The following is a 27,885-nucleotide window of genomic DNA, read 5'->3' as shown; positions in this document are numbered from 1 at the left end:
TAGGATGGTTTTGATAAATTTATTATATATAAAAAACTCTAAAGGAAAACCTTTTATACATGAAATAGGTCATTGAATAAGCAATCCGAAACAATGTTTTTGTTATAGATAAAAAACATCCTGAAAAATGTTTCTTTGAAATAAATATTCCGCATATCTTTGTATTCGTCAATCAGGATTTATTCGATATGTTTGCTGAACTATCTATCAGGGTAGGTCTATCTGGGGACTCTTTTGTGGGTGGTATTTGATCAGTGACACGGGTAGTGAGTGATGAATATTGCCAGGCAAATATAACAAAAAGCAAAACTATCTTGGTGTAAGTTTCACTAGGGTTGGTTTGGTACGTCGAAAGATTGCGTTGTGCAGAATGGTATATTTTTGTAGCTAAGAAATATTTTTATACTTATACATGAGTACTGTAACTTCTGTCCATATAATTCTTATATACATAAAATTCTAATTCTTATTAATCTACAGCCTTGGCCAAAAGTATTAGGTATAAATTTAAAAGGCATATAAAAATGGTTAATGCTTTAAAAAAAAAAAAACAATTGGGTACTTGTCAAATGATAGATTACGGGGTTAAGTAGGTACGTTAATATAAAGAAGAGGTTTATAAAAAAAATGTTTTCACGAAAACTGTCACCAACAAGAGCGACGTCCACAATCAAAATACAGATATTTATTTTTGTAATATATTTTTGACTTGTACGATTTGCACCCTCTGTGACATAGTCTTTTAACGTTGAGCAGCGGTATAAATCGTTCGGAAATCGTTCGGTAATAAATCGAACGCTTTTTAATGGTGGTTTATCGCATGCGCTTTGCGGTATTCAGATTACGGGTATGGTCTAAGTGGAGTCAAGGGAGTGGCACGTGCGCCTTATCTGTGTCCCTCGACACTTTCAATATTCGATTTCGGCGAGCCGTTTGTACTTTTGTTTTTTATTTGTATTGGCCCCGTTTGCGCTATACCGTATGGAGTCATTACAACTTATTGTCTTTTATTAAAATTTTATTCGCGAATCCCCTCGTGAGCAGCAGCTAGTCAAGAATTAATAATGAGGGATTTTTAGTATCTATAACCAAATAATAAATAAACAAAAAGAAACAGTGATACTTCGTGTTGAGTGAAGCAGAACAAAATTTATTAATATTTGATACCTTCTCGTAAAACTCTATATATAAACGGCCGATACAAGTTTATATTTTGGATTCAATAGTTGAGTATTTACTCGAGCGGTGTGACAAAGGTTAATCTATAACAAAAACTTTCTGAATCCTTTATCATTTGCTCCCAAGCAAAAGAAAATAGTTACAACTAGCAGCATTCGCGCCCCGTAACCGAAAACGCCGCAATCCAAACTAATGGAGTGTCTCATAATGACGGTTGCTGACATAAAAATAAATAGGCGAGAGTCGGTTTCTGCGTAAGCCGATACTATGATAACAGCATCGCCCCCCGATAATTGCCAGCCGGCCTGGTACCTAATAATGTTAGGATTATGCTACTGATGTAATTGATCTGTGTATGTCGCTGTGTTGGATACGTGACTGATTTTCGCAATTTTCACGAGTTTTAGACGAATTTCTAGCTCATGATTATGTATTTTTATTGTATTCTTAATACATCTTTATACGTCTTTTTCTATTACGGGAAAGACAGAGCTAATGGTCTTGAAAAAACTCGAAGGTCATATTCGGTTTTCACTTATTGCATTCTCGCTGGTTTCAAAAGCAACACTGTACTTTAGAATCCAGCGATAATGTTAACGATACGTTAAAGCATATAAGTTATATTTAATATTCAATAAAAGTATTTGGCAAAAAATTTTACTATCGGATGCTTATCCTACGAATTCCTTGGGAATTATTGTTGCAAGTAGCTGTCCTCTTGTCTTAAATCGGATTCCAAAATATCAGTTAAGAATTCCTATTGTAGAAACCACTTAACAAGTTCCACTCAATAGTTTCCACCGAATAGTCAATAGAATCACGTGTAAGGAACTGTATAAGGTTAAGGTTCTCATAGCAAGTTATATCGAAGTTGTAGACAGAAAAAATAATATTGTTGTACAAAAACATGTTGTGAAAATAAATTAAAACTTCATCTCCACCTTCGTAACTTTTGAATTTAATTGATTTTGTTATTGGTTGCGAATACATAGTGGAACAATCATACAATATCTGCAGAAATTTTTCGTTTTCTTTATGGAGGTATCAAATTATTTACAAACTTCTACCTAACTAAACTTCACTACTCAATTCTACTACATTCAATACTTCTATATAAAGTAGTAAGTTATCTCACGCGAATTTTTCTAAATTTGGGGACAACGAAACACAATATTTTGTTGTGCTGCTAACATCGTTTTGGATGAGGCATACATAGGCTTAAGGGCAAAGATTTAGGTGACAAACTTTATTGCGGCCAGAATATACTGTTGTCTATTACCGAACCATAAATCACGGATGGGAAAACAATAAGCGTGAAATTGTGGAAAGTGTGGCGGACGTCTTCGGTATTAAATCTTGGGGGAGTGAAATAAATAAAAATAAATCTGGCAACCCCCACGCGAGGACTTGATTTATTTGATAAGTGTTCCTGAGATTGTACGGGCTTTTTGCTGCTGGTAATTCGATTTTAATTATTAATTTGTGGGTGCAATAATATGATATACGGTTATGAAATTCTATAAAACATTGGATTTATATCGTGGCAATAAGTGGCTTCATAAGAAAATTTTAATTCAGAACAATTTTTTGTTGGTCTATTGTTTCTTTGTAAGATATTTATGGTTATAATTTTAGTTCGGGTAGATAAATTACAAAAATAATTCTGCAGTCTGTTTAAAAACGAGTAACTTCGTCAAATATATATTTTGTAGTGGTTCGTGCTCTGATGAATTTATGTCGCAAGAAAGCCTTTGGCGTTCTTTCTCTTACGATCTCTCTATATTCCTATAAAAATTAATTGCAATAAATATCTTGACCGCCATTTCTCAGTTAAGAGATAAGCGTCCATCCTCAACGGCAATAACGTGCTACTATGTCTATAGCTCCAGACCAGACCGACCTCCGAAGCGACCTAATATAATATCTGGCTTAGGTCTGTCTCTCACTACCCCCCATAATTGACCATTAGAAGAGCAATAATCTAGACCTTCCATATTATTCCCGTCCTAAGCGGCAGTAACGTGCTCCTATATGCTCGTAGCACGATTGGGACGAACTACGAAGCGCGCGCCTGACGTGGTCTATCTTTCACCACCCCACATTTTCGACAATTACAATAGCAGTGAAGCGGGTTGGTTCCAAGAACGCATTATCTAGTTTAAAACATTAAAATAAGTTAAGAAACTGTGTTGTCTAAGTGTGTACACCTCCGTATCTTAGTTAAGTGATAAGTGTCCCGTCCTAAACGGCAGTAACGTGCTACTATGTCCGTAGCTCCAGACCGGGCCGACCTCCGAAGCGCGCGTCCGGCGTGGGTCTCTCTCTCGCCGCGACGCAGTTCACCGGACACCCCTTCAAGAAGCACCGCCTCGAGAACGGGGACTACTCGCCTTATGAAAACGGACATATGAGTGGTAAGTTGTCTTTTGTTTTTTTTTTACTACACATTGTATAAATGTAATTTGATTGGTTACGTTGCGAAAGACGACACGTGTGCCAATGGTCTTAAAACTGAAGTCGCGGTGAACCGGACAATGTGGAAGGAAAAATATTGCAAAGCGGACCCCAGTCCTCGAAGAACTGTGATGGAGGGTGCAACTGGGAACACGCAAAGATGAGAGAGATATTGTAACGTATTGTGGAAGGGAAAAAATCGCAAGGAACAATATATATTATGATCCAGGTTATCCAGGCTTACCCTGTTTACAGTGTCACGGACATCAGATTGGAGTCGCTTACCTGACTTACCCACTTATGGAACTAGTTTATAGGTAGACTCCGGGTTCCCCCGAGTCTATTGAATAGCACAACCGTGACCATGACAAACGGCAAGAGAATAACCGTAATATTATATAAAAAAATATTTACATATCTAATTTATTGTATGTAAAAATATTTGAAATGATTCCAAATGATGAGAAAAACGTGTGAAGATAAATGATCAAAGCAGTCAGTTTAATCTGTCTTCAGTATAGTATAAATCAAAACAGCGTCATGACACGTGATAACATCAAATCGGGTTTCCGTAAGCCTGGGTAGGCGCCGGATATGAACCCGGGTATGCCTCCTCATTTCGTATACAAATTACACAAATACAAAATTATCCCAACACAAACGGAGAAAAGGGAATAAAGTGATTAAATAGAGCTCAGCGCAAGACGGCTAGCAATCAATCATTTTTGTCGCTTACGGCTTTGTTGATACAAATTTTATACGTCCCGTTTACTCTTATGTGTTTCGCATATTCCATCTCGTTCTGGCATGAAGTGTCGTGCCAGACAAGGGAGCAATTACATTCGTGATCTTGCATAAGCGGCACTTGCTTATCGCACTGCCTCATTCGACTTTGAGGTAGTAGATTCACTTTTTTCCCCAAATTTGCAATTCGAAACACTCTTGTTACAGGAATGAGTACAATTCGTTTTGCTTCTGTTCTGTCATTTTTGAAATAATTAACCATTTGTTAATAAATTTAAATTGAAGGAAACTCACTGACATGCAGTTATTGTCATTTCATATAGCTCATTATAGAGAACTGAATCGAGCTTCACAGGATATATATATATGACCACAAGCAATAAATAACAAAAATTAATTCTCTAACATACGATGATGATTGGAAGAAAAAATATCCACGGCGTTAGAGCCTCGCGAAACAGCTATTGATATTGATACAACAAAACAAGTAAATATTCATACTTTCATACACGAAATGAAATTGTTCCAAAAAATAATGTTTATGTATTTAATTCTTATCAAGCATGATTTGCTTGGCCGCCACCAAGTTTTATTCCAAAAGCTGTTTTATTATATATTTTCTTTTGGGTAAGCTAATAAATGTATAGTTACACCACACATATTGTTACTATTCGAAATCCTTTTATGAAACCACCAACATAATTGGCAAAAAGTTTAGTCAGTATAAGCAGTCAAATGGCTTGGATTCTCTTGGCCCATATATAGAGCAGGTTCAATAATTGATTTTCCAAATTGATATTCCGATCATTATAATATTCCTCTTGTCATTAGCTGTCTCGTGTTTAAGCATTGCTTGTTATTGTATTAGACACGTCCGTGTTCAGTTGGTTTTAATTATTTTACAATTAGTCGGAAGATGGATGGTTCTTGTAAGGGGATTGTTTCGAGATTTCAAACTTACGATCAATCTTTATCGTGCCTTGAAAGATTTTGATACTTGTGTACCAGGTTTTTTTTTATATAATTTTGTTAAGTTTTGTTTTGACTAGCTACGATGACAAAAATATCTGAACAAGTATCATCGTTAAGTTTCTATGGAACCTAATTAACTTTTGATTTTGTTGGTTGATTTCATTTTTCATTTATGGAAGAACTTTGCTTATAACCCAAATCCATGCCCACTCAGGAAACAATTTCATTTTATCCATTTTAAAGCTGTCATAATTAAATTCGTGCACGTACGAGTATCAAGTTGTTACGCTGGTGTCTGAACTGTACGGAGCTCCAGAGTTAAGCCAATATTATTTTGACGAGTCGTTGACAGTGGTTTACAGTTGATGAAACCGAACGCACACATGGACAAATACTTCTAGGAAGGTGCACACTTACCAGTCTCACACGATATGCACACGTCACACATTCGCAATGATGCGTGTATGTGTGAGTGAGGAGGCGGGTGGCCCATTTTCACCCCGTGAAATAATAGGATACGAAAACATCGGAGGCAGAATATAATCCTCCTACGAAGGTTGAACGGAATGGAAATAGGAATATGAAATGCACGAAAGGGACGTGTTTGGCCCACGTGCGCGGCGGAAGGGTTACCGATGTTTATCTTTAGGCGGTAAATCAAAATCGATGTTCGTTTCGTGTTGCGCCTAAGATTTGCGATAAGTTTATTATAGTTTCGAAGCAGTGCACTTTTTATTTCGGACATTACGCCGTCAACGTAGCGTAATATGGGAAGTAAAAATGTTATGAACTCGTGCCGTAAGCATAATCCGATTAGAATATTGAAGATTATTTCTGGTATACACACCGCACTATAAAACAAAAACTATAATTATTAACGCAATAAAAAAAAAAATTAAATAAACAAAGACGGATACGACATTGTTTATTTTCGTCGACGTTCCTTTGATGTAATGATGACAAGTGACAACCCTAAAATTTGGAAACCGGTATGAAAATGATGTGTTGATAATAATTAAAGGTTCTACTGTGTCGTTCGGATGTTATAACGGGGGGATAATGCAAAGCATTATAACATTACTCGGCGGGGTATAAACCTCTACGTTCTGATTGAATTCCGAGACTGAAATTAAGTAAGGATTTGCCTGTTTATGTTAGGGGTGCGATGGATCAGTCAATTTGCAAATCTCTGTCTGTTCGCGCCTTTGTTCCCTTGTTCTTGTTATGCCGCTTTGTTTTCGATTACGATTTAGCAACACAAACACGTCGGTGGCTTTCTAGTTGTTTGGTTTGGTCTATAAATTTGATTAGTCCAATCAACAAGTTATGTACTAAGTGTGCTACCAAATACTACTCTAGATTAAAACTTGCTGGAGACATAAATTATCTTCCATCTGATTTTATTTTAAATGCTTAGTGCCATAATAGCACTTGTTTTCTTCATTTCCTTTCATTCATTTATTCATATAATCACGTCTATATCCCTTGTGGGGGCAACAGAGCCAACAGTTTTGAAAAGCCTAATAGGCCACGTTCAGCTGTATGGCTTGATGATAGAATTGGTTCCTATTTTATTACATAACCTCTATTTAGGAGCACAACATATTTTACTTAATCAAGTTAGTCTCTGTATTAATACTCTTTCTTAATTTCTCTTAGGTGTACTCTCAGCCGAATCAAGGTTATATTTTATTAGAACAGAGAAGTCAATAGCCCTCTATCATTTCAATATTCATGTCTGGTAAATGGTATTTACTACTTCAAGAAACTAGATAATTACATACAATGTTCAGTACCACGATGTCTAGTTAACAAGCTTACCATTTACATGAAATAACGCTTTCATCGTTTATCGGATTGCAAAAACTGAATCATTGCAACAGTGAATCGTAACAATTAATTGTTTTGCTCACCCTACATGCGCAGTGGTCAATACAATCGTTTAATATACTTATTGAATTAAAGATACAAGAAGCGGTACAAGATTGTTGTTATAATTCTCATTAAAATAAAAACGATCATATTCAGCGTTATAATTGATGAAACGATTAAGAGAAGAAGATTATCTATAATTATTTGTTTCTCAATTCAATGTCGTATAAGTCCTAAAAAGTTCTTTGGTTATTATAAACTTAGCAGCGTCATAAATTTTCATATCTTAATATGCACGTTTTTTGAAGATTGGAACTTGTTTGTCTTTATTATTATTGCTATCTAGACCTAACAATCATTTCTAGTACGCTTTAAACTTTACATCCATGTATTGTCTAACTGCATACAATCATAACCATTTCTTACGCTCCGTCAACGTTTACAATTTTAATAGTAAATACATCAACACGGTTACTGGTAGTGAAACAAATTACTCATTGCTCCTAGAAAAGTAATCGCAGCTACGAGTAATGACTGCAATTGTATAATAAACGCCGGGACCAGGTTAGAAGAAGCATCTATATTAGTACTGATGTATTTTGTGATTGATTGTCTTATGTGTCATTAAGTAATAAAAGACCAATATTTTTTTAATTTCTCCACTAAACTTAGTAAGTTCGATCCAGATTTAGATTTTATGAAAGTGTATTGCAACTGCAAAGACTTAAATTGAAGTCTAAGTAATTTGGTTTGGTCGATATTTCGTCGAAAGAATCTTTTCCCACTTAGGCAATTGTTCTCAATCATTTTTGTTGAGTCCACGAGTGCTTGTACTTTATATAAATGTAGGGGTTGCATCAAATTTTTCAAACAATTTTCTTATAAAATGAGTTTTATAAACACAAGTTGAAGGAATTAGTAAGCATAAAGTAAGAAGGCCACCTACGTCTAATGGCGCTTATCGGGAGGCGTTGAACAAGCGTGTTTTATCATATCAATTAGAGAGGTCCATGTCTAACAATAGACTTCAACATGATTAAAACAGAAAATTGTATTTCTAAGAAAAACACAGAAATAACAAAAAGTGGACGACATACATATACAAGTACGTTTTTGTGTCACCATAATAAGTGGTCGACAGGTCACTTTGTTATGAAAACACCTGTTTTTAATTGAGGACTAACATAGTTCTCCAGGACAGTTAAAGTGAACATAAAGTTTTGATGAGTATTTATTTGATTCCGTATACTTAAAATTCATACAGTTAACTACATTTTTTAAAATTAAATCATTGAAAAAATAAAAAAAAGTTTTTTATATCGTATCATATATTTGTTTTAGTAGATAGTAGATCCACATAATTTTCCGAATATATTTTAATCGCAAACGCCTATGACATTTTAGTGCGTGTCAAAATTACAGTGAAATTCGTTCAGTGGAACTAAGTATTTTTTTTATTTTTATAGTTGCATTTTAATAATTTAAAATTTGTTTATTTAATTTAATTTTTAAGGCCACGTTAAAATAATTTGATGCAAGTGATTAATTATTGTCTAAAGCATATAAATTGTCTACGGTGGTTAGGTACCATGCTAATTGTTTTATATTGTAAGTGGTTATTAGCAATATTTACTCAAGGGATCCCTAAAAACCAATTAACTAGGTTCCACCTGCAGACGTTTGACGGTTGCTTGTTGCTGTTCGATAAAAGCAATATTGATTTTCAATTACAATCGGTTTTGCACTATCACTAATTGATAAGTCAATTAGTTTCATTGTATGCACCGCGGTTTAGGTAGTATGAGGTGCGACCTAAGTGAGTATACAAGGATTATAGGTAATAGCCTATTAAGTTGCTTGCTTATCTAGTGTATGTCAGATCAGCTTACCTACTGAATGCCCTAGTATTAAAATTTCTAATGTCTAACACTGGTTTAGTGACAATTTTTTCCACGTGCGACCGAATAAATATATTTCTTGGTGATCCAGAAAAAATTAAGTAATGTTTCGAATAAATTTTCTTCTATTAATTATGCAACAAAATAAAATACTAAACAATGTGAGGACGAAACATACGGAGAAATTCAGAGGCCATGTACACTTTAAAATAGATTTGTTATCAAGAAAGTTGCAAAACGAATTAGAAAAAAATGGTCTATGACTTTTTACATAGTGGATAACTATAAAAAACCTCATCCTTGTATTTAATGTAGAACACACCTGACAGCACAAAATATAACTACGATATACTACTGTGCAGTACTTAATAATAAATATGTTTACTTATGATGCTGGTCACACCTTGAAGTTGTCACGATCCAATTCATTAAGTCAGTTTTTATGCATACTGGGAATTTCTCTTAATTAGCAACCCAGAGACGACATTTTTCAAATATTGCACGGTGTTTATTCTTAAAATAGGGCGAGAACTTCGTAGAATTGTCTTAACTATGTAATTTAATTAAAAGAATGAAGTCTCCGAAGAATATTAACATGGACACTTTTTATATTAAAAGGTCAATAAAAATAATGTGTCCTTTTAAAGCAAAACGTGAAATAATGTTGATTGTGGAACAATGTGATGGCATCAAACATAACAAACAAATAATGTTTAAAGTATTCTGAAGGTGTAATATAAAGTATGGTACTCGTATCTCTTACTAGATAAAGGAAATTCACCTGTTAATATTTTTAAAGTTTGAGGCCCGCAGTACCTTCAGTAATAAGTACAATGATGATCTTTGATTGTTTCCGACCACCAAAGTAAGTCATATGTTGGTCCTGTTCTACTTTTTAAACATATTTAGAAAACTTATAAAAGCATACAGTCGTCTTAAAACGCATGGAATAGTTCTTAGTATGAAAATTTAGTTAATTCAAGAATTTGCTGTAAGATTCATAAGATAATTAAGTATATAAATTTATGCCTTATATCGTTTGCATAAAATTTAAATTACGAAGATTATACATAGCGTGTTGATTCGATACAATTTCTCTGCTTGCAACATTGTAACACTTTTTTCGCAGTACTCTGCAGTTAATAAGGCAAATTGATCAGTTTTGCTGGTTTATTAATTAGATAATTATATTGTGCGATAAATTTTTATTTCCTATTATTGGTTAACAATTTTCCTAGATAAATACTATATTCATATGAGGTATTACATACATTAAATGAAACTTTAAAGAGGAAGGAATTGTATTATTACTTCTAAGTTTAACCAACCCACTAGTTTCTTGTTCGCAAATTCAACCGAGTAGTAAATACTAAAAATCCTTACTTCCGGGTGCTTTCATGACTAAAAATACTGTAGTACCTAAAAATATCTCTCTTCTTTTAAATACAAAAGGTTTTTACTTACCTTTATTTTCCATGCAAAATCATATAATAGCAAAGTGACTGAAGAAAGAATTTTGTCCAACAGTTACATTTACCATTCTACCATTTAGTTGAAGCTATTGAAGCGACAAAACCATTGATATCTTTCCTCATAAAACCTAGTGCTCAACCGAAAGCCCTCAATCACTTGATGAAAGGCAATCTTTGATATTGAAATGAAGCAAAGTATCAGATATTTTCAAAGCAGCAGCTGCTCAAACCACCGGCGGATAATCTCTCCTTTGTAATGTTATTAATAAAAATATGGATCCATATTTCTGTATCGCATTCTCTTCACAATGCCAACTATTCCTTTGTTAAGTTTTATGGATGACTTCATTTTGGTTGTAATTGCAACATGTTACGAATCGTCTATTGCCTGAAGAGAAATTAGTTTTTTTTTATATCTATCAATGTTTGTTATTTGAATTGGATTCAATTTTGGGAGCAATGAAAAAAATAATGTAGCGTTATGTTAGTATGTTCATTTGTAATACGAGTATAGTACCAACTATATGTACCTACGAGTGACCGTGAGTCTAGACGTGTAGTGCAGTAGTAGAAAACAATAGAACATGGAGTCACTAGTGATCATCTTTTCCATTGAACCGCTACACCTTAGGAACCGCCATAACAAATTAATTCTTCTTCATTCATTAGCATTATTTTATGTAAGAAGTTTCCGCACTGATGACTCGAGGCAGTTCAGACTATTATGTAATTTAAAGGTTGTTATTTTCTCGGACAAGGTCATGGTCTCCTCTAAAAAAATAGACTTTTACGAAGCCAATGAACTCGATTGCACAAATTATAAAAACACAATCATTTCCTTATAAATACCAGATGTACAACCGAAAAGAAAAAGCAAAAGGTGATAACGTGCGCCACATCATAACCTTACACGTATTTATCCCGGATAAAACTGTGTGCCGGTCAATTCACGAGTAATTAAGTCTGACCCTCTTCCCACTGAGGGTAAAGTTTTATTTGACCCGCGGAGCCCCGGATTCTGGCTAAACACCCGTACGACGTAAAGATTTCCCGGTTTGCCCCGGATCTTGATTAATGCGCCCGTTTCATGTGAATGACTGCATCGTTTTGTATTTATTGCTATTTATGTAATTAATGTGCTCTATTTCGGTTTTATGGCGGTTATACGCTGTTTAATTATGATACGGGACGACGCGTTTTTATGTAATGTATCGAATTTATCATACATTACTCAATTTATATATAAGGTATATGATTTATTAACAATATGTATTTATTTTTTATATTCTAGATATAGTTTAATAAGAAGTCCTTCTCCTGTAGCCATCTATTTCACAACGTTCTATAAATTTAAAAAATACGTCCATTCCGACTACATTAAAAAATCAACAGTTTGACCCTTATTACAATAAGAAAACGATTTTAAAATATTGTTGGCAATAAGTTTAATATGCCTTTCTTTCCAGCTAAAATCCACTTAAATAATCGAGCAGAAGTAATTTAAAAAGGACGTTACACGAAGGAGGCTTGTTAGCCGTCCCGTCCTTACTGGACTATAACTCCTCAAATTGCGTTCGTAAGTAAGGGACGAGGATTAGCGTGTGCTAGGGCAAATATTTTATTACAGTCCAAATCTCCAGCCCTCAACGTTTTATTGTTCATAAGGCTCGTCCGAGCCAAATGAAAGAGTTTATGGCTAAGACGCAAGACTGTCGGTGTTGCCACTGTAAGAACGAATGCTATTAACAAAGACGAAACTTTCAACTAAGATATATTATCGTGATAAATTTGACATTCCTTTAAAGGACCTCGTTAGTTGTCTAACACGAAACAATAAAAATAGGTAATCACTCGCACTTCTTTTTATTACGGTTTCTAATATCGAACTTGAATAAACAATGAATAGGTATTTTGTATACCGCACGACTCGAAATTATTTTTGCTTATTTTTTGAAAATATTTAAATTATCGTGTAAAACCCTTTTCTTAGTTACCAACAACTTAGTCCCAAAAGATATTTTGTATTTATGTATTGTCATATTTATAAGTTCAAATAAAAATAATATAAGTAATATTTTGAACCTAATAAAAACATGTGCTCAATTTTTAAGACAAGATTATGTCTGGCAACACCAGCGAGCCATTTGTTGACTCAAGTTATTGAGCGCCGTTGTTGGCGATTGTTGTATTACTGTTATTGATTGTACTCCAGTTGGCGCGTGACTAGTGTTCGTGATTGTACTCGCTTAGATTGACACCTCATTTTTGTTGTACAACTTATTTAGACATAGTCATAAAGTGTAGTGTCTGATCAGAAGAATTGTTATGATCGAGAGACGAACGGTTAAATGTTCACAAGAAATATCTATGTATAGTTTCAGCTTTCTTAGTTTTTATAAGTTATTAATAAATATAAAATATATTTGCTTTCCTTACCTTATTTAAAACATCTTCTTATTTACTTCTATTATTATTTATTAAAAATTTATAATCTGAAACCAAAAATAGGTACGTAGAATGTGCTTGCCGCTGTTTTTTTGTTACACGCAGATTGCACTACGGCATGTACAAATTTCCTTTTTTTTCGGAAGACTGCTTAAAGGAATCAAGTTACTTACACAACACATTTCTTTTTATACTCTTAGTCCAATCCTATATATCATTCAGATTTAGCTTCACGGGAAGGACATGTTCAAAGTCGATTATTCACAAAATTGCACACCGTTATTTCTGGCAATCGTATATGCCATTGGTATGCTGACCGTACAATTATGTATTTATTGTAAACGCTACGATTGCCCGCCGACTGTAATTTGCTTTTAATTCGACCTCTTTCGTATCATTTTCGAGTTTCTTCGTTTTGCCGGCCCTTAAAGATTTGTTGAGGTTCGTATCACCACGGCAATGTGGCAGCGATACGACTTTCAGCTTTTTTACGACTTAAAATATTGATAAAATTATTTATAACCAATTTAAGTATTTAATTTGATATCTATAGGCCACAATATTTTTAAGAGCGTCTGTATTTATTATTATGTACATGCTTGAAAAATAATCATCAATCGCGCCGAACTAATAGTATTTGTAAATGCTTCGCTTTAACACGTGGAAGCCATTTCGCACACTCAAAGTTAATAAAAACATTTATTACTTGACCTATGTTTATTTTGTCATTAAACATTTATTATTGATTGCTACAATGTATTGCATTTATTATCATCATATTTATTCTCGGCGGCTTAATATGTCCAGTAATTTATTCCTTTCGTGTGATTTACAGGCCATTACGGTTACGTTAGGGTTTCCAGTTAAAACCAAAGAGTTATAAAGTCTAGGAGGTTGCATTTACGATAGATATTTTCTATTTTACGATGGCAACAAAACTTTAATAAATCTCTTTTTTTACAATTTGCGAAGCGGCGACTCCACGCATGCGATTGTTCGCAAATTGTACTGCTCATGACATTTATGGACTTGCTAACTTAAGGATTGTTAAAACCTAAAATACCGTGTTGAAGTTATTAAATAAATTGTATGTACATGTAACATTGTACTGTATTTTTTGTGCGTAGTATTTACTTAGTATCGTAAGTTCTACTAGCAAGTTCTGTTTAAAAAGTTATTAGGTTAGTACTTTTTAATCTAAAAAAAACTATCAGTTACCCAAATAAATTTATCTAATTAATAAGTTTCAGAAGTTTCTATCATATTTATTAGCAGACCATTACTCTAGTAAATAAAAATACGATTTAGTAGTTTTTGCATTTTGTTAAAAAAATTAAACAACTATCGTACAATATCATCAGCTTCTGGTGTTAAAATAAAAAAAACAACGTATCTTTTTTCATAAAAATGTTCGTCCTTTGCGGTTATGATTGGTTTCATCCCAACCTCCTTTAAACACATAAGTGATATAATTGAGGTCCCGATTCTATCGATTCTAATTCGAAATAATGGCCAGTAATTTGGTACGACCATTTGTCGAGGACAATCGATATTCGATCAATAAATCGATGAAAATCGTTATAATAGCGGTTTTGAATTGCCGTTTCATTTCTTTAAATGCCTGATCAGTGGATTCGGCTAATAATAGTCATAACAGTAAACGATAAGCATTTTTATCGATTAAGAGTTAAGGAATATTTTAAGGCGATTAATTTTTTTATTCCTCGTCCTTAAATATTTGAAAGAGCAGTCGATACAGCTATAAAATAGATATGATGTTTAAAAAAGTTTACACTATACTGATTTATTTATGTATTTTTTTCGCTATACATTGCACCACTGAGCATAATCTGTTCTTAGCAAATTCATTACCATTGTTATGTTATCGATTCCGTTTACCGTCTAACTCTATTGGAGCGTGAAGATTTTTTATCACCAAGATTGATTATCACCAATTCAGAGTGGCATAATGAAGTCAGCATCTACGCATTTAAATAGAAATAAAGATGAATAAATCACTACATAGTATAAAACAAAGTCGCTATTTTAGTCTGTTTGTCTGTATGCTAAAATCTTTAAAATTTCGCAACGGATTTTGATGCGGTTTTTTGTAACAGGTAGAGTGATTCAAGAGGAAGGTTTTTATGTATAATTTTTTCCGAATTTTGCACCCGTGCGAAGCCGGGGCGGGTCGCTAGTTTAAAATAAGAAGCATTATAATGTATCAAAGAAAAAAAAATAAGTAGAACACACTTTAACTGAAATAGGGTAAGGCTAGGCAAAGAGGGAGAGAAAAGAGTTTTTTATTAAACTAGCCTCATTAAACTCATATAAATTTTTAAAATGATAAAAAATATTCTAATATAATAGAGAAGATATTTCACATATTTTTGTTTTGTTTTGTGAAGAGCCTGCAGGCATGCGCCTTTGACCATGATGAAAGAAACAGAAAAGGAACTACCAAATAATTATTTATTATTTTCATCAAGAATAGATAAAACACATATTTTTGTAAAGCATAAACTCTTTTTCCACTCCAAAGAAGGGGCAGTCTATTAATACAACGGGTATAAAGAGACTCGGAGAAAGGGTTAGGACCACAGATTATAAGTATTTAACACACAACGGTTATTAACTAACTGCGGTTGACCACCGCTCCGGTTTTACGTTACGCCTCGGGATTTGTAAATATGCTTTTTAGTCTGACCCATTTGTGGTTTTGACCTGTAACGTTTTAGTTAGATCTGTCTAATTGGTCAGTTAAATGGGATCTTTTATGGGAAAAACTTATTAGATTAGAATTTCTACCTTAGATGTTATTGGAATTCTTATAAGATACTTTCATATTTTTTATTTTTTTATTGAAGATTTCTGGGTAGTCTCTATTAGTACTCACCTAAATTTCCCCAGGAATATAATTGCTCTCAGTTTCAACAACTTCCTACGCACGGTAGTTTTAGATGTGCAGTAATACTTACAGTCATTCATTTTAATACAAATAAAATTGACAAAATTTGAAATTAAATGTGGTACGTAAATACAAAATGTAAATTTTATTTAAAGAAAAATAGTTGTGCAATGTTGCGGTAAATATAAAGTAAAAAGTTAATACCTGGTTGGGTCTAAAATACATTATACCTACCTAATTCTTATTCATGTCTTTTCTGAAACTTTTACTACGTTTTAATACATACTAAAGGACCAATTTCAAACATCAAATCGTACTTTCAGGCACTTAAATGCAAATTATTGCACCTAAATAAACAAAAGATCCACAAAACGGTACGATTTATTTGGTATCAGGTAAACATTCTGTTTATTGCGAAGTGAAATTCAATGTATTTTGAATTAAATACAAAGTTAAAGCTGTATGGCTCAAAAGATAACCGGTTAACTAAGTAAATAGACCCAAACAATTAATTCAGGGTCCATTGGTCATGATGTTTGTCTGTTACTAATATAACTTGTGGGTAGAATAGAATATTTCACGTTTTAGGTAACAGATACTAGGGCAATACTAATTATATTAGCAACAAAAAGTTTTTATCTTTTTTTAAAGGACTTTTGCAAAGCAATACAGTTTTGTTTTTATTTTAATAGCACCATCTATTAGCGATAGAAAATGTTTATGTGATCAATATTTACGTGGAAATTAAATAATTTCCCTCATTACGAAAATATTCCTTGAGGCTCTCCAGATCAGTTTCATATAATTAATCATGTCTAGTAAGACGATAGTATACTGTGTTTACATTTTGTGTTGTGTTGCTACAAAACTTGTGTCATTTAAATCCGTTGAAATTCCACCATGAGATATTTTTCAAACATTTGCCAACGAGTTTCCTTTTCGGATCGGTGATAATTAAAATTCCTGTAATACAATAACACGTGTCCCTTAATCGCGGAACAAAGCAACAATATAATATTCAGCAGTCCCAAAATCCAGCCAAACGACTCACAATGGAAAAGGGTATTCCTTTAACGGCCCAAACGCTAATTCGTGTTTAATTCGACACCTTGTTAATTGTTTCCTAACCCGGTCCGTTTGGTGACCTCACTCCTGGGGAGAGGTGGACACCGGAGCACCTCCAAAAACACCCACCCGGGGAGTCATTTTAAGAATATTTGCCCAACACCCCTCTATGTTTACTTGGGTTGTTTGTGGTACCCAGAAAACAATAGTCCGAAATTCATTGCTCATTTTATTATTGTTTGTACACCGTTTTACGGCCGATTCGATTATTGGAACGTGTAATTAAATGATAATACTGGGCATTAATTGAATTTTACCTGAACACTGCTTTGAGTGCTCTGCTATTTATTAAAGATCGGCGAATGGAAATTAGAAATGATTTCGCTCGCCTGCCCTAAGTGCCGCTTGATGCCCGTTTTCATTAGCAGTAATCTGATGTTGTGATATTAGAGAAATTATGTTTGGTATTTATTTCGGTATTTCGGGTTTCAGTTGCGTCTTACGAAAATTCATAAATGTCGTTCAAGTATCGGCAATATCAATACTATCAATATCGAAATGGAAGTAAAATTTCCATGGTGAGTTAGTAACAACCAGGTTATATGTAATTGTTTGTAAATATCTTACGAAATATTTTCAAAGTTTGTAAAGCATCCCTAACTAACAGCTATGAAACCCGCAACTCGCTGCGAAGAAAGAAACATTATTAAAAATATCATCACATTTTTAAAACGTTAAAATGAGTGCTCGGATTTCTAAGACAACATCGTTATTAGAACAAAACATTGTAATGCCTTTTTTCACAAATGAATAAAATTGTTCCAGAAATGGCTCGAATGGAGAAATCTCCTCTACTTGCAAACGGGTACAACGCGCCACCCACGCACCTGGGTCCCATGGGTTTCATGCATCAACATGCACTCATGTCCCCTGGCATGCCTCACCACGGCGTGCCTAGACCTGATGGCTCCATCATCAAGGGACAGCCCATGCACAATATGGAGGCTCTGGCAAGGTAAGACAACAGTTTTAGTATGAATTGTACCACAGCCTTGGTTTTGTCAAATTGAGGTAAATGTTAACTGTGTCTACATTAACCTTATTGTATTACGGTGACCATAGTTAAAAAAGTGCCGCTACACAAATTTGGCTTAATCGAAGATTTGATTGATTGTTAGGGTTTCTTGATATTCATTTTAAAAGTAACACAATCAGATCACTAATCATATTGACGGGTTTAAAGTGTGAGAGGAGTAATAAAAAATTCTGAAAGGAATAAAAAACTTTGGGTTATATCAACAGTAGGTATTATAAGAAAATTAGGCAAATGAGTAGGTATTCAAAATGTACCTTTAAATTTAAGTGAGTATTATCTTACTTGACGAAAAGAAGCCTTTACCAGGTCGCGCGGTCACAGGTTAAACGTTGTCTTGAGTTAATCCGTTTAGAAAAGTACAAATACGAGTGCCCTCACTTCCGTAGAAGACCCACAAAGTACTCGTTTACCCCACTGTCTTACTGCCGGCCGTAATACCCCGCCGTCTGTTTGTCCGTCAATCGATCAAGTCATGCGATACATCCATACTCTACCGACTTAAACTTAATTATCAGGCTTAGTTACTTTTTACTTAATTATGAATGATGCAATACAAAATTTACTAAGATACGATAAACTACAAGGAGTTACAACGTCATGTTAGATAGTGTAAAAAAAGTTTATTTTACATTTATTAATAAATAAAAGAAAATTTAAACTAAAAAATGTATTGACAAAAGACTATTATCAACCTATTAAATACCCCTTTTATATCAATATATTCTTGTATCATAAGAATCTAAGAAGTTTAATAAAAACAAAGAGTTAAAAGTAATCGAGAAACAATTTAGAGTATCACGCATGAATTGCTACGGCACAAATATAAGCGATTGTTTTTTAAACATAATTAATTTGTTCGACCCCTCGTTCCACCTAACGGAACATTTAATATTGAGTGCTCATAATTATTCCTTTTACATTCAAACCCTTTTTCATTTGGAAACTTTTACTTTAAAACAATTGTAAACACTTTAATGATTCTCTCTTGTTTATTTATGATTTGAAGTAACAGAAATTGAAGTACAATCTCAATCATTTCTTTGTTAACTTTCATTTATTTAGTCATTTTCTTATCTGTGTTTCCTCTTCATTTTTCTTATTTTCATTTATTTTGTCTACAGATCTGGTATTTGGGAGAACTGTAGAGCAGCGTACGAGGACATCGTTAAACATCTGGAAAGGTAAGAGTAGAAGAGATGACTGCTTACCTTCGCAGGTGTTAGAATTCCGGGAAATACATAGTAAATAAAAACAAACATTGACACAGCTTTGTACTAGCATGCAATGAGCCGCCTATGACAAACATGTCAAAGTGGATTCTTGAATGATAAAGTAATTTTAAGTATCGTGTTGAACTGTTCTTATTTCCTCACTGTCATTACGTTGATTTCTTTTCATATCTTCTCTATCCTATTTTTAATTTCAATTTTTTTAAATCATTTTAAATATAACAAATCTAAATCTCGAAAGATATTACGTGTACCTTTAATTAGATCAAGGAACGTAAAAATAAACAGTTAATTTAAACGGGGCGCAGATATCACGGGTCTGTGAAATTAGAGGAGACAATTAGATCCACGGATCGGGTGTATTTTTAACAAATGACCGCTCGCAGGCCCCGTTGCGGGGTGTGAACAATTCATCAAACTCATTCAGGGCTAATCTCGATGCGAGGAAAAAGCGGCTCTCATGTAAATTGGCCCGATTCGAGGGCCAATCGTTGGGGGGAAGCGCTTTTCTTTTCTTGTTTAATGGATGGTGATTGATCGGCGGACTCGCTTTGAACGATACTCGCGGTTTTGACTACATTTTCGAGTGCTACGATTGAATGTTTTCATCCGCATTTGATTGACTACGCACCCTCTGGGATTGTTATATAGCAGCTACGCCCAGGAGGCGTAACTGGCAAAATGAATAAGACAAACAATTTCAATAAAAATCATATTGTTCTCGAAGCAAAATATATTATCAACAGCCTTTTTTACGTTGATAAAAAATATTACCTTACATAACCAACTACTGACGTATATTTAAACTCTTTATTTCTAAATATTCCCTTTTTAATTAACCTACCTACGTATTAAATTTTTTTAGCTACATATATCAAAAATAAATTATAATGCAAATCAAATTTGTAGACGAGTTTAACCGTATAGGAAATCCGTCTGGTTGTCCGGCGATCCGGTCCGGGCGCGGGCTAGAATTACATTCGGACATCGGGCCATGTACCGATGTGTCACTGTCACGGATCGCCCGCCGCCCGCCGCGGACGCGGGATTAGGGCCGTTTTTAAAGAATTACCTTGCTGCGCTATATAAGGATACGTAGACCAAAAAAATAATAGAATCTAAATTCCCTATTTAGGTTATATGTAAGTGGAATTTGTAAGATTGACTTCTGCTACAGCTACATTTTTAGGAAATGACCAGACGTCACATTTATAAAGTGTTTTATTTAACTTGGCCTTAAAAACTAAAAAAATGCTCAAAACACAGACGTAGTAGAAAATAGTAAATCGATCCGGCATTTATTCGGATTACTACGTAGTTTTGAGTTCACTTATCTAGAAATATAAATTATTATTCCGATTTATGAGGTTTATCAAGACCCCCAATTCGAAAATTTAGGGAGCAACAACCATTACGGATTGAATCAGTTACTAAAGAGATAAGAGCTCTTTCTACTGCACCACACAGTCCGATAATTGCGATGATATTTATGCCTAAGTGAAACATCTGCGTTTAATTGGTATACTTTATGATACCGTTAATGTTTGTAGGTCGGTTATTGAAGAGGCAAAATAGAGGGTTGATTCACACATGTATCGGAAATAAATTTTGAAGTAGTCATTCTTTAATAATAACAGCTGGTTATACAACAACACACAACACACGTACAAGTGAATCAAGAAAAGAATCAAATGTTTTCCCTTAAAAGTGTATGACGAAAACACATAATATAGAAGATAGTTACAATAGTATTGGGCCACCTCTAAGGAAGCCTGAAAATTATCACGTAAGTGAAGTATGAATATGGATTGTCTGACATTTTAAGGTGTTAATTTTTAGTTATCTATCTAGTTATATGATCTAATACATTATTTATCTTATCTTTAGAACATCAAAGACAGGAAACATATAACCTATTGCCAGGGTGTAAATAAGTTCTTCAACCTTAGAATTAAACGTAGTCCACGTTTAATTCTTAGCGAGTTTAATTTACGCATGCGCAAACCAGTTCTCAATGCTAACTCCAATTAATTGACAGGATTATCTGAGATTTAATACAATTTGTATTGTTTGTTTTGCTTTCTCTTGCTTCGGTGCTCATTCACGATCCATTAACAATTAAATTGGATTTAATCGGTTTGTTTTCGCGGTACTTACAGTATGCGGTGGATATTAAGAAGGCTGACGTTGAAAGTTTCGTCTTCTAGGGGCCAGTTACTATAATCTTACTATCCAAACATACTATATCCACCTAGTCTAAAAGCGGAAGCATTTCTTGGTATGTTATTTAAATTGTTGGTTATTAAATCATATTAAGGCAAAAATATTTCCGTCATGGGTACCTATTTTAGTTCAATTCTGATATCTGACTTTGCATTATTCTAACTAAAGCTAATGCTAATTCAAGTGAATAGTAGCATGGGTTCCACTTTTGTCATAATTCTTGCGTCACATCCAGTTCTAGATTCCACAGGAATCTCTTCCTAATGGGCGCCTCTGCACTAGTTTTTAAATTCAGCTGCAGCACAGTGCTGTTCATTGTGATGACAATATTTTGTGGGATTACCTAGATGCGAGTGAGGTTCCATCCAAATGCCACAATAAATCAAAAACACAGTCAATTAACACGGGACAAATCGTCGGGATCAATGCATTCGTCCGTTTAACTCCGTTTCGGTTCGAATTAGCTCGATTAATCGGCGCGAGCGGGTTAAGCCGAGTCGAGCATCCGCACACATCGGTGTGACGTCGATCGTTATTCATCGTGCCCCTTGCCAAACAAAGATACCATTGTTTTGTTTGCCAGGGTCTGGTACAGTTATCAAAATTTTCGCTGATAAAAAAAAATAAGTAAATGAAAAATTAAAAAACGGCAGCGGTATGTGAATTTATTTATTGGAACACGATTAAAGATGTGAGAAAGAAATGCTTTAGATTAATATGTGTAGTTAACACATAGTTTAATAGGTGTAAATGTTTACCCTACATGTTTTACTTTAATCGTTGATAAATAATGGTTTTCTTACAGTAAATTCAAGAGCACCCAATCAATCAACGATTCTTCTTAAATAATTAAACTAATATCGCAGTCTTGAATTTGTACTCGTAGTAGAGAGGGGAAAATAGTCTAACTCTGAATGTTCAATTACGAATGGAATCTTTGATAATGATGAGCAAGAGTATACTTTACTGTGGAGCAAATCGCAAGAATCGCGGTGACAGAATTTGCGTGATTGAATCCTCCACCATTAATTTCAGTGAGATCAAACGAAGACCGAGGGTGATATTTATCAAGGATATTGCGAATTATTTTAATCAAATCAAATTCCCTTCGTTGTAAACAAATGCTTTTGATTAATGAGACGCACGACAGAGCCGCGCAGCCGTTGATAAAACACCCGAGGAAAAGGCGAAATTAATGGTCATAAAATGAACTCTTGTATCCAAAGATAAAGATGCTGAATGCTTTGAATCTTAAGTGATTTTTCTTCTCTTCCTATTTTGAGAGATGACGCCGGCGATCGCATCTGGTGACTGTGTATTTAAAGCTTCAGTAGCTGGGTGTAATTTGGCGCGATTATTGAGGAAACTTTCGCTGAGATATTTAGATTGTCATGGCGCAAATCATTAATAACCAGTTTTGATTTTCAGTGAGCTATGCACAGGGTGATGTTGAAGGGTGCTCCCTCGCAGCCCCGAATACCTCTCGAGTTTGTCACCGATGCGGTTGTTCAGGAATTTTATGTAGCTCTTTGTACCGCGCCCTTTTATAGTGAAAACTATTCGGTTAGTTCTGTTGGCAAACCAAACTATGCCATTCGGAACCACCTTTGATGTTTGATGCTAACATTTGGGTTATAATTGTTTAAATTACACATTTTACTACAGTGTTATTATTACATACTCTTTAGATTTTTTTCTCAAAAGTTACTGACCCTCATACTATATCAGTAACTGAATAATGATCTTGTAAAATTTACGATTTTTTACGACACCGAAAGTATACAAAATACTCTGATTCAATACAATCGCGAAGTTTCCAACTTTGCACGACTGAGGAACATCTGACACTGTCATAATGTAAGTTGCAGCGTCAGCCAATATTAATCTAGATCCGGCGCCTGACAGCACAAGTCAAATTTCTCATCAAAAATAAGAATTAATGGCATCAGCATTAATCATTAGCTCGCAAACGGCACGAGGTGTTCGTATCCCATTATTTTGCATTACTAATGATATGTATGCGCCGATAAGGGATGCTGATGGCGAAAAAGTCATAGTCACCACCCTCGATTGCCGAGGTGTTAAGTGACTACGAAGTCGTTTGTAAGTACTTCAGTTTAATTACCCGTTCGCACACATTTTTAAGTCTTTATTTCACGACAAGTTTATTACTATCATTACTAACCTTAACCTTTTCCTGCATTGCAATGTTTTTATTGCGTCAAAACACGAGTCAGTTTATATTAATGTAGTAAAAACAGCTGGTTATGCTAATTGCGAATGCGATTTTATGCGGCGACGCGTGCCGGGCGGGGCGAGGGTTCGTTATTTCATCCTTCATTCGGGTGTCATTTCCAGACAGGACGGAAAAAGTGATTTCCAAGATTAGTCAAATTTTGCCAACGATGATACGGATATTCTTAAAATATAATTAAGTATTAATTATTCTAAATACACTTCAATTTAATAAGAGATAGATGTATTTATAAAAGATACCCCTAAGGGGAAATAAGATGGTTCTTAAATGGAAACTCAGCGGAGAAGGAGCGCATCAAACTCGTCTATCAATTAGCCTTCACTCAATAATTTTTAATAAGTTCGCAACTAATCACTTCCTCCCAAAAGGAGATGTTCTATTTCTAGTGTGGTTGACAGAGGGTGTCACTTTTCCTTTAATTATGCGGCGGCCTCATTTCTTCGCGCCCTATTAGTACACATCAATCAATGTTGCCAATACCTATTTTTTAGCCTGTGACTGGTGTATTTTTTCCCTTAGCCCGTTTTTGTTTACGGGGATATTTTAAGTGGGGAATAATTTGATGAGGTCCGCCACCCGACTGTGTTGGATCGCTGGATGTGAGCGCTCATTTGTCATCGTCTTGTCATTTCTGCGTTTCTTTCGAACAGTCGAATTGCTAAAGTAATTATGTAACTTTTTAGTCCATTTTTTCCATTCGAAGTTCGCTTACGTGCCTGGAATTATTGATCTACTGATTCTCAATTTATTATTGGTTGAGGAGGTCTATTTATAAGCCCGTCGTTATTATGACACTATCACTGAATAGTAAATGTTTAACAAGTGGATATTCAACTTTTTCAATTATTTTAGTGCAAAATAATGTAATTTTAATATGTTTTTTGATGAATGAAAACGTTATGAATAACAGCTGTTTCTAATTACCACAACACCTTTTAAAGTTTTTCATTTGTATTATGTAAATCTGAAAATAGCTAATGGGACTTCTGTTAGAAAATATTCTCATTAAGTCAGAGCGAGGGGTCCACTCAATTTTTCTCAATCAGCACGTTTAACAAATGAATATTGCCGGCCGCAGAACTATGAATATGAAATCAACGTGTCAAGTTAATTCCGAACATCGATGGGGTAAATCAAATATGTGAATCCACAGATCAAAAGAATTCATTACAGTGTGTAAATCACAATTTGCATGTGGCGCAGGGTAACCATGAATATGCATCTCCGACGCCTGACTTTCCACATTTTGTGCTGCGTTTACATTCAATGGCAAAACTTATACATTCCTTCACTACGAATAGCTATGTATCATCTAGAAGAAATAAAAAATAATTGCTAGAATTGAATTTTGCGTAATCAATGCTTTAGAATGAGAATCGGTTACGTAGGGTTCGAATTTGATTTTAGTTCTTACCGTAAACTTCATCTGATAGTCTGATAGAGAAATACTCAATGTTTTCCTCTCAATATCTTACTACAAAACCCCTATAGGCAAGAGAAAAGTTTCTAATAACAGTTCTATTATAAACATGATTCAAGACACGATGTGCCTCTCAACAACCTACCTATCGAAAACATTACAATATGTTTAGTAAACCGAGATGTACTTAGTGTACTAATACGCAAGTCTACTAATATGAGTGAATGCGCATTTTCATGAAGCAATGCTGAGTGAGCATCAAACCGGACACTTGCCATTCCGTTCGCTTCCTGACCTTTTCCCGGTTTGTTATGCAAATCCCAGCTCCCCGGGAATTATACAACGCGAATAAAAAGTATTTTACTGTTTACACGCTGACTCGGCGTCGAGTGCGAGTCGAGTGTGAGTGCGCATAAATCGACTAAAATCGCGTTATTGTCGCGCAAACATTTGTCAACATTTTTTGTTTTATTTTTCCGTGATTTTCAGTGACAGTGTAAAATAAATGATTTTTAAATAGAACGATTTTTTATTTATTATAATAAATGGAAGTCATTTCATAGAAATGCGTTTTACTTTTGACGGTCCTATTCTAGAGAGAGGCAATAAACCTTGCAGTTACGGAAGACGTTTTACTAAATATATTTATAATTCTGGATACGCTTAAGCTTAGGTCTAAAGCATTTAAAGAAGAAAGAATGTAAACTATTGTAAATTTCCTTCATATTTATGATAAAGTAATTTCATTTCCATCAAATGTACTCAGTTATTTCAATTCCACATAGTATGAAGCCATCGATTGTAAGTGACCGGCGACAACCCTACGCGGCCACAAATCAAATGTTTTGATAGCACCGCGTATTAACGAGACAATTTGATTGCGGACATATTCCCGCCAAATTGCTTCTAAATTATATTTTCTGTTTACTTTCTGCCAAACTCCCCGTTTCGATATCTGACGTGCGTTTATAACAGATGCTCGTTTGTTTCTGTTGCGTTAATTATCCAATTTGTTTATCCATGTTCTGTTATTTTATGTGGTTCATTACGTATGGAATATTGGTATTTACCATCGACTGTGGGTAATTCAATGATGGCGGTTTTTAACCGCCTTAAAAAAGGTAGTTCTCAGTTTAACCTGTAGGTATATTTGTACGTATGTTCGTATGCATGTTTGTATGTATGTAGGTATATATGTTTGTCCGCAATTATCTCGCGTTTCGCCAAACCGATTTTGATCTGATTTTCAGGAAAATGTTTGTTACACTTAGGAAAAGATTAGAAAGAAATTCGATTGTAGGCGGTTCTTTTTTTAGAAGAATTATCTCAACTTTGATTTTCTCTCATATACTTTATTTAGCATCTCAAAGTACTTTAAGTAATTAAGGTAAATAAATGTGGTGCCGTGTAGTTCCCGGCACCAGTACAAAAAAGAATAGGACCACTCCATCTCTTTCCTATGGATGTCGTAAAAGGCGACTAAGGGATAGTCTTAGGCCCGCAAGGGATATAGACGTGACCATATGTATGTATGTATGTAAGGTAAATAAATACCTACATTTATCAACTTAAATGAATAATTGGTTTTTATATTTTATTTAAATATAGTTTTTGTTTATTGGAAAATAAATTCGACATTTTTCGCCTTCTTAATTCTTTCTTCCTAATTTGTCAAAGAATAGGCTTTATTCCTAGCAATATTAAATTTACATTATTTATAAAATCTGCTTACAATATCAATATTATCAGTATACAATCTACAACAAAATTAATTACGGACAATTTATCTAGTTAGAGTTATATCATATCTCGAAGATCAGAATGTCATTAGAGTAGCCTTTGAAACCATATTTTTTCCTGCTAATTAAAACGTTACCTAATTACCAAGTGAATATTGAATGCAACACTCCCACAAAGAAACCTTCGATTTCATCGAACGAAAGTAACTTATCAGCATCCATTCAGATTTATATCTATTCAAATCAGTATGTAGCGGTAGCATTATCCACATTAATTAAAAGTAAGCGTAATTATTTTACAATACTGCCCGATTTCTTATTCTTCCGGTATCTATAGCAAATAATGTTTTATTTTAAATACCATTTAAATAACTTACAAGTTTAGTTCGATACCGTGTAAGTGAGCTGTTACTAATTTACTTGACGCCAAAGACATTTAGATTAATAATGTTAGTAATATTTGTGAACTTACAAATGAGACATACGACGTAAGGACACCAGAGATTATAAACAGTGAAAAAAATTAATAAATTCATTATAATGTCTCCTCGTCTCATATCTGAGTGGAGTTGTTATTGTTATCAGTAGAAAGGACAAAACTATGATCGATGCGGTTCACGAATCGACTTTGGTCGAGATAAATCGACACAGATACTGCGTTTGTCCCACAGATATTATCTGTAAAAGAGACAGGCGTTTATATCTTTTGATATGTATTGTTACGTACCTAGTTATATCTGCATTCATCAATATTCATTTTTAATTAGACTTCCTGTCTGTATATTTATAATATGCGGCTGTATATATGAAAGCAAATGTTCATTGAACTAGTGAGTAGAATGAATTAACTATAAATTAAACTTGAAAGACAAATGATCGAACGATTGATTTTTTTCATAACAATTTCAGAGA

At 34.2% G+C, this 27,885-nt stretch overlaps 1 protein-coding gene across 4 annotated transcripts in view; it reads left to right on the top strand.

Moving 5' to 3' along the window:
* The window catches only part of LOC106132440 (dachshund homolog 2), a 144,998-nt gene that overhangs the window by 56,265 nt on the left and 60,848 nt on the right, over positions 1 to 27,885 (top strand). For 2 of the 4 annotated variants that reach the window (XM_060947907.1, XM_060947905.1), the window contains 3 exons: positions 3,460 to 3,593; positions 17,835 to 18,024; positions 19,227 to 19,286. In XM_060947907.1, coding sequence (XP_060803890.1) covers positions 3,460 to 3,593; positions 17,835 to 18,024; positions 19,227 to 19,286 — 384 coding nt within the window. Of the gene's footprint in view, positions 1 to 3,453; positions 3,594 to 17,834; positions 18,025 to 19,226; positions 19,287 to 27,885 lie in introns of all 4 variants that reach the window. The other 2 variants (XM_060947906.1, XM_060947904.1) reach the window with 1 other exon arrangement.

The sequence above is a fragment of the Amyelois transitella genome, chromosome 14 (genome assembly GCF_032362555.1).
Source record: "Amyelois transitella isolate CPQ chromosome 14, ilAmyTran1.1, whole genome shotgun sequence".
In the NCBI taxonomy this organism is placed as follows: Eukaryota; Metazoa; Arthropoda; class Insecta; order Lepidoptera; family Pyralidae; genus Amyelois; species Amyelois transitella.
This window is presented reverse-complemented; position numbering and strand designations above follow the sequence as displayed.